This window comes from Mytilus edulis, chromosome 12 (genome assembly GCF_963676685.1).
Source record: "Mytilus edulis chromosome 12, xbMytEdul2.2, whole genome shotgun sequence".
NCBI lineage: Eukaryota > Metazoa > Mollusca > Bivalvia > Mytilida > Mytilidae > Mytilus > Mytilus edulis.
Window position 1 is genome coordinate 50,560,096 of NC_092355.1, and position 8,724 is coordinate 50,568,819.

General features: G+C 31.9%; 1 protein-coding gene across 1 annotated transcript in view; it reads right to left on the reverse strand.

The window, feature by feature from the left end:
- The window catches only part of LOC139497673 (MAM and LDL-receptor class A domain-containing protein 2-like), a 174,450-nt gene extending 167,151 nt beyond the window's left edge, over positions 1-7,299 (reverse strand). Inside the window, exons 1-2 of the mRNA XM_071285906.1 lie at positions 7,182-7,299; positions 545-908 (exon numbers count right to left, since the gene is read on the reverse strand). Of these exons, the coding sequence (XP_071142007.1) occupies positions 545-908; positions 7,182-7,205 (388 nt within the window). The 5' untranslated portion in view covers positions 7,206-7,299. The remainder of the gene's footprint in view (positions 1-544; positions 909-7,181) is intronic.
- Between the last annotated feature and the right edge of the window lie 1,425 nt (positions 7,300-8,724).

Consider the following 8,724-nt stretch of genomic DNA (forward strand, 5'->3'; position numbering starts at 1 on the left):
AAAAAAAAGTAAACTTGTCATCTCATTTTAGAAAAAAATAAATAAATGCGGAGCAGATGCTGCAGCCAAAACATGGAACAACAAATCCGAAAGAGCATGCAGAAAGTCACTCAATGGTTTAACCCTCCTCTAAAATTCACACGATGTTGTATGACATATGGCTAAATTTCTGACCAACGTAACCAGTAGTATAGTTGACCACTATTTTGGGAAAAGTGTTTTAAAGTTTTTGGTCTTATAGGGTCTAACACCCTTACATTGTCACATGTCTTTTTTTTTATGTTGGTTTCATCTATAATATACTTGAATATTAGCTGCAGAACCGTACTTCTTATGTTCCCTCTTTTTAGAAAATTTACGGTCCATAGTCTTCAAAAATCAGAAAACACAATAGGACTTTTAGAGTTACGGTTCCGCATGCCATTTAAGATGAGACGTTTTTACGCCATTACAAGACAAATCAGAAAATCCTACATAAAGATAACGTGGCACAGCTTAGATAGTTGGATAAATATTGCTTGCTCAAAGTAAATACTTTACTTACTAAGACTTGTGAAATAAACAGCAACTGCAATGGCCCCACTAACGACAAATAAAATCCCTATCACTATAACTGTTGCTATGACTTTCGATGGCGTAGATGACTTTGACCTCGTGACGGAGTCTGTAGATATACTGCCGTCCAGTCGCTCTGTAGAATCCGTGTTTTGTATCCCCCAGAAATGATGACTAGCTTTAAAATCTTGAAAAGGAACGTTCTTGTGATCCCAAAGCTTCGGAGTATTAACCTTTAAATAATCTTTTCGTCTGTAGTCTGGTCTATACATTTCATTGTCGTTGGAAGTACCAGGATTGCCATAAAAATAGTGGTTGTCTTCGTCATGCTGGTTTCGACCGTTACGATGATCCTGAGAACAGACAAGGTAATAATTTAGACTTTTCGTAGTATATAGGTACAGTTGCGGATCGTAGAGGGCTTACACGCCAGTTTTGACAGCCCCAAAATCTCATATTTCTCACGATTTATATAATTTGTTTTTGGTATCGCTCCGCTCGGGGGTACATATTCCTTTTTGGTGGATCCGCCCCTGCAGGTATACATGGCTACATTTGTTTACATCTCTGGCTTTCAAATGTTTAGTTTTGAGCTCGAGACCAAGTTAATACAAAAAAAATTTAAAAAATAAAAACCAACATGGTTTACCCGTTAAATCAAAGATGCATATGTAACTAACTTTGCATGAGCACTCTGAAAGTTTAACCTTTATTTTCACTACACATACCTAATTTTCAAACTGAAAATACAATTAATCAGAGATTTGTAATGTAAGATCTGCACAAACCGCATGATCTAAATTCATTGCATGTACGCCATCGATTTCTTAAAAATTACAGCGATGTTTATATAACGATAGTTTAAACCCTAAATAAAACTAGATAGTTTGTATTTATATCAGATAAACAGTATTTTTTATAAGAATTTGCGTCCGTTTATGTCCAAGGGACTTTAAAAAGACAACAATGATTTGGAAGACATACAGGACATATACAACACATATTGTAGAGCTGTTTGCCAAACCGGACTCACATGATTGGACATTTTCAGACAGAAAATAAGTCAATTTTTGACTGAAAGGTAATGTATCAAATGCTGTGGCCAAATGATCAAACGCAAGCACCCTGTTGTCAGATTTCTTCTTCTTCTTCAGAACTTGCACCTCTCAAATATGTAAATAGATTCGCGACTGGAACAATGGTTTACCCAACAAAAATCAATCTTGCTTTTTCGTTATAGATTTTTTTAACTATATTAAAAAGTACGTTTATGGATATATGATATTTCATTGAGGATGCCTTTTAATAGATTAAGTACAATGTACAATGTATATATATTTATCAAATACGATTATTGCTCAGAAATACATCGATCTGGTGATATTTGTAACTATGATTTAGAATCATACAATCACAATTATAGTCTGTTACGTTGGAATCAGTTATAACGATGAAGTCTTTTCATTAAGTTTAAATCTGAAGAATAATTTTATCAATAAGTCTAGTGTTATATCTAAATCGCTTAGCATAATGAACTCAACAGGTATTTTACATTTGAATGGCTCAGAACCAAAAAGTCGCTTTGTCTTTGCCTATTATGTTTAATCGGCTAAAGCAATGTAATCAATTAGCATGTCATTCGGTGTAAATCGGTTATAATCATGCAATCAATTATCGGTTATAACTTAATTGGTTATACTCATGTAATCAATTAATCTGTGTTATCTAAATCGGTTATAATAATGCAATCAATTATCAGTTATAATCTAATTGTAATAATCATGTAATCAATTAATCTGTGTTATCTAAATCGGTTACAATCATGCAATCAATTATCAGTTATAATTTAATCGGTTATAATCATGTAATCAATTAATCTGTGTTATCTAAATCAGTTATAATCATGTAATCAATTAATCTGTGTTACTTAAACGGTAATAATCATGTAATCAATTAATCTGTGTTATCTAAATCAGTTATAATCATGCAATCAACTAATCTATGTTATCTAAATCGGTTATAATCATGTAATCAATTAATATATGTTATATGCATGGCAAAAAACTATATTTACATATTACTTCATCGTTTTCAAATATTTCCATTACAACTGTATGTACTATTAAATTCGAACAGCCTTAGTGGCCTTGATTTTAATATTTGCACTGACTACGGAAGAACATTTATTTATTTTAGAATTTCTATTAATTTAAATACCCAGTTAAGTCATTATTATATATGATTCTCATAAATAGTGCAGGTGCGTAAAATTCAGTGGTGTGTATATCAGCTTTTAAAGGAGAGATTCAACCTGAGGTAAAGTGGGAAGGTGTTCAGGTTTAATATTAAGGCCGAAATTAACGTGATTCGAGGAAGACCGTCATGAACACCCAATGTATGCGAAATTTCAAAATGTGTGCTTAGGCACTGCTGTGGACAAGAAAAGACTGCAGATGCATCTCATTTTTTTTTAAAGTGGCAAGGTTCTAGGGGAAAGGGCTTGCTGACTGTCTTTCTTCGACTTAAGGAGGTAGACCTAGGTTAAGGGAAATAACTCTTAAAATCATCAGTACGTTTATGTCAACCATTTTTTAAGAATATATTCTAAGCTTCTAGGTTACATAGATTATTTTCAATCTGTTTCAGGTAAATGCTTAAAATACATGGATGAACTTGACTTTTACAAACGCTTAACTGATTTAAAGAGTTATCTCCCTGAACCAAGGTTTACCCCCTTAAGGTGGTACCCAACACCTTGACTAAAATTAATTTGGTTCGTTTAATTTTCATTAATTTTTTACAAAATATCTACTTTGACCCTTTGACAAAATTATAAAAAATTAAAAAAATTTGAACCAACCATTTCATCAGAAAAATTTCATTGGTTATATAGCAGTTTGACAAACACTTTTTGATCATTGGGATGATTAAAACGTTTCTGCTTTTACAGAGTTATCTCCCTGTAGTGTTAGGTACTACCTAAAGGTATTCAGTTGCCCTCTTTTTTTTTATTTACTTAAGAGAAACCGACCTTTAAAACATATTTGGAGATGATATGCGATCATGACTTTTATTGATAAGAATTATAGAATTTGATTTGATTTGGATGAAAGAAAACTCGAAGCAATACTTATTTCAATTCATGTTTCATAAAGATCTACGTTTTCCAGAAAACGTTTGAATTTTCAAAGTTAAAACTGTTAAGCTTTGGAAGCTCCAGAGCTCTGAAACTACAAATAAACAACTAGCTAAAATCAAGAGAAATCTTCTCTATGTAAAGAACTTACCTTTCATTAAATTTGAGAAGAGCATTTGGGTTATCGCGAAGTTCTGTGTTCAGTGAACTGTGAGATTTTGCTCAAAACCATAATTTGACAAATATAATATTAAATATTTTACTTAATGATGAAGTGAAGTAAGTTTCTGGTATATGTGACCACAAACTATTCTAGATCACAACTTTAACCCACCTTAAATCAAACCTTTATTAACCTGAAGGGACAGACGGACGGACCGAAAAACATAATGCCCCTCAATTATCATAGGCGGGGCATAAACTGTAATGAATGGTCATTGTGGTTTTCGTTTTATTTATTTTTAAAATAAGACACAGTGATAATCTATTTTGTATATGAGAACGATTATATATATACAATCAAAAGCTTGTTTTGCATACTTTATTTGTATAGCAAAGTAAAAACAACAACACTGAAACATCAATAGAATGATTTAGATAAATGTCAATGAGTTGTTAACTTCACTTTTTGCTTTTAGTTTTTCAAATGGAAATATAATAAAGAGGTCTTATCTAATTGTTATGTTAAGGCCCGTTGTCGCTATCAAATTTTCTTGTGCAAGTTTTCTTGGTCAAAGTTGTTGATGGATTTATTTTTATAGTGACAACCGTCCAAGAAAACTTTGATCAAAGACTTTGTAAGACTAGGATGGAATAGAATCTCATTCTGTTTTTCTTAAAACTTGACGGGAATTGCCCATAACAGCGCAGTTTTTTCTTTGACCAAGTTTAAATGAACAACGTTGATACAATGTAGTGACAACCGATGATTTGGATCAAGTTTACCATGTAAATGAAAACTTTGACCAATTTACATGTAACTTATTAAAGTTCGATAGCGACAACCGGGCTGTATACGACGAAACAGGTAGAATTAACTTCTTAACGTGTAGGCTAACAATTTTGAGAACAATAGTATCTTGCTTTTAGATAAAGTTTGAATGTCCACGAATAAACGAAGCGAAAAATATCGCTGTCACAAATTCTCAAATATTAACAATTCATTTTTTTTTCAATTTGAAATAGTTTAGAAAATATAATTGTATAGTTTCGCAAAATACCATTATGCAAATTATAAAAAGGAAGCATTAGTATGATCTAATGGAAATTATAAATTAAACATATTATTTATTTTTATGAACGTGAATGTGCTGGTAACGATTGGCGTCTAAAATCTATCTATATAAGAGTCTATTTATTTACAAAAGACTTTCAAATCTAATCCTTATGTTTATTTTATATTAAAGTCATAAGAAACGAGTGACTGGTGAAAAATAATGCTCATCCAATTCTTGAACCAATGCATGTATATATCATAAACTAAGTCCTCTGTGCACGATTTTATCATTTTTTACGCAAATATATCGTATAATCGTCAATTTTTTTTCTATCTGTCTGTTATGATTTAACAAATATGGCTACTCATTAAATGCCGTGTTTTGAAGCCGAAGTTTACCGATTGTCACCTTATAGTAAATAATCAACAAAAAGCATGGGTATTTAGCACGTGTTTAACATATACAATCAGGTAATTGTTTATTTTAATGACAGATTCATGCGTATTGCTATCACCGGATTTTTAAAAAGGAGGGTCACGCTTAGGTCACTATGCATACGGAAAATATGTCGGCGAATTGCTTCCTGGCAGCAAGCAATTAAAAATAAGTAAACTTCTTCTAAATGTGGACAAATTTTAGAATTTTCCTCAGAAAAAAGTATATGTACATAAGTTGTATAATGAAAACTATCCATTAAGTTTTACAAAAACATCTGCATATTTTTTTTTTAATTTGAGGTTTCATATGACTTTAACCGAAACTGCTATAACACTATGTGTTATAGTAGTCTCGGTTAATATATAAAAAAACCAATTACTATCACACATGTATAAGACTAAAAACTATGTTGCACTTTATTTTCAGCCTTTAAAATAGTGCGATGAAAACCCAATCTCGATTTTGAAATTGGAATATCATAATTTTTTCTATTCCTTCTAAAATGATAAGGATTTAATTTGAAAGTCTTTTGTAATTGGTGTATGATACATTAAAGTGAAAAGTTTGAGGGGATGAACGTTTATGGGATGTGAGGTATAGGGGGTAAATAAGTGGGGATGTGAGATATAGGGGGTTAAAAAAAGTGGGGATGTGGGATAACAAAAACAAAAAGTGTGAAAAAATTACAAAAAAAGCTTCATTTGAGAGATGGGCACTGCTGTGTCACCGCTCTCAAGTTTAGTCTGAAAACATATGTCAAGATTCTTTATTTTAAACGAAAGATAAGAAATCAGTTATTCTAAATAAATTAAAATAATGCAAATATAGAGAGTAATACGACAACATTTAAAAGAAAAAGGAACAAACAAGGTCAACAAAACAAAACATTTCGATATATAACTGATGAAACTGTGAGCTAATATCAACATTTAGTACTGAAAAATAAAAATAGGAGATGGTTTAATACGTTATGTCTGGTAAATATTCATTACAAATTAAAAAAAACAAAAAAAAAACGGAACAAAACAACGCGATTTTGTTGTTAAATTGGGATATATGTCATTGGAACAGAAGCAAAGATGAAAATACGGAAGACACAAAAAAGTCATGATCAAGAAAGAAGAAAACAAGAGATTATAAAAAAACCCTTATACTTATTGTTTACGGACATGGATAAAATTTGCAATTTAACATTTTTTAAGAGTCTACTTATTTCACTTAACGAAAGATAATAGTTATAGCGCATTCTGATGAAGCATATACCTTATAATATTACACAATAGACAATTTTACGGTATTAATCTCCTTATTGTATCCAGTAAAATTACAGTGTTCTTATCTACAGTCATTATGCAGAGGGGAAAGAGCCGTGGGAGCAAGAGGATACTGAAAATTAGACAATGTTTTTGTTTTTTTGTTTCTCAATTTCAGACGTTTGCCCCTCCCCCTTTTTCAGTCTACTCCTACGACACTTATGTTTTGCTGTCCCATTCTAAAAGGCTGCGGTCCTTTAATTTTTTTTTATCACTAATAAGACAATAAACGAATTTTTTTTATGGAATACAGTCTATTAGATGCCTAAGAAATTAACGATACAGAAAATTTAAGAAAAGAAGACAGAAAACCTGAACGGAAACTTGATATCAAGTCAAATTCACTGCTTTAGGCTATTAGAGGTAAACATTTTGACTTTCAAATATACATGCGGGGTAATATACGAAAGTCATCTTATTTTAGATAGATTAGAAAAAAACACTTATAAACTTCTAACTTGCATTCAAAAATTAGAATTTAAAAAAAAAAAAAAAAAAAATTAGAATCATATTTCTTCTTACCCTATTCCTACTTTTCCTGTCCATGCTTTAATAATGAAGCCAGATACACAGAACTTACTATTTAGCTTATATTATGAGTTTAAAACTGCGTAAAAATTACGAAATAAAGGTTGAAAAAACTGTAAAAATATCTTGAGCTTATGAATATGCATATAGTTGAATTTTAAAGGCATTGATAGCCGATTTTTAATATTTTGTAAATTGAAAAAGTTGGTCGTCAGATTTAAAAATAGTAAATCAGACGAAACAGGATCCCCGGATATCTTGAGCACTTATAACTGACAAACATTGAATTTCATTGGCTTTCTCTGGGTTTTTTTTTAATATAGTATAATGGTTAAAATTCTGATCAAATTCATTTTATAAGTAATTTATAAATGTATATATATCATCTTAAATCACATGCATGAAACACATGATTTTGAAATGCCCTTTATTAGAACTTAATGTGAAGGTCGTGGTTTGATCCCCGTCCGCGTCAAATAAATTGTATGAGACAATGACTAGAAAATTGGTATTTGCTGCTTCTTTGATAAACAAGCACCCTTTATTTATTAGGAGTAAGAGGAAAGACTGATCGACTCGGATTCAGAATAATGTGCCTGGATAAGGTGCCCGATTGCGGACTGCTACCGTGGGAACTAGTGGGGTAATATATTCCGACTCAGCGGTCTATTACACATTATGGTTTATAATCATATTACATCAATATTTTCTCGTCCTGATATGCATGTAATATTTGCCACTGGAGGTTAAACATCAATCCATACATTATAAGTATCAAAGTATTGGAAAATCGATACATAAAGGCATAAATAAAACGTACATAAAGAGAGGCAAAAGTCAAAAATGAAATTTGTCTTAAGGTGTGTGGACTAATCAATACTTTCAAAAAATTGACGTTCCATAATGCAACATGATTTCTAAATGGTAAATACCTCTTTATGTATTTGGCTTCTATACATTGTAGTGGCAAGCGTACCTAATGAGCCTTGTAACCTTGAGGCCATACATTTGAGCTACAGAAATGTTCTCTTCGTATATTTTTCACGATAGCTTGATCTTTTCCTTTGCAGTCTCGTTTCAACAGGAGATATCGATAAAAAAGGCTGAAGTGTTCCCCGAGAGAAAATTAAGACAAACGATTTATCGATCTTGTTTCACAAAGGGTTCGGGGTTTTCCAGTTTGATTCTTAATCCTTACGGTTCCGAGGCCCTGGTATTCTAGAAAAGTTAATACTCGAGGCAATTAGGAAACCACGGTGTAATCCACCACTATACGGAGTTGCCTGACCACCCGACATCCAAGACGACAGTCCAATGATGTTGTAAATGCAAGAGTCCCTGTCAAAGTCCTACAAAGTTGGCTGACCACCCGACATCCAAGACGACAGTCCAATGATGTTGTAATTGCAAGAGTCCCTGTCAAAGTCGTTTGGACATCAACGGATGTTAACATAGCACAATGATGTGTAGATATTAATTGATACTTGTATTCCAATTTGTGTAACGGGTTGACGACTTTTTTTTTGTTCGTTGGATT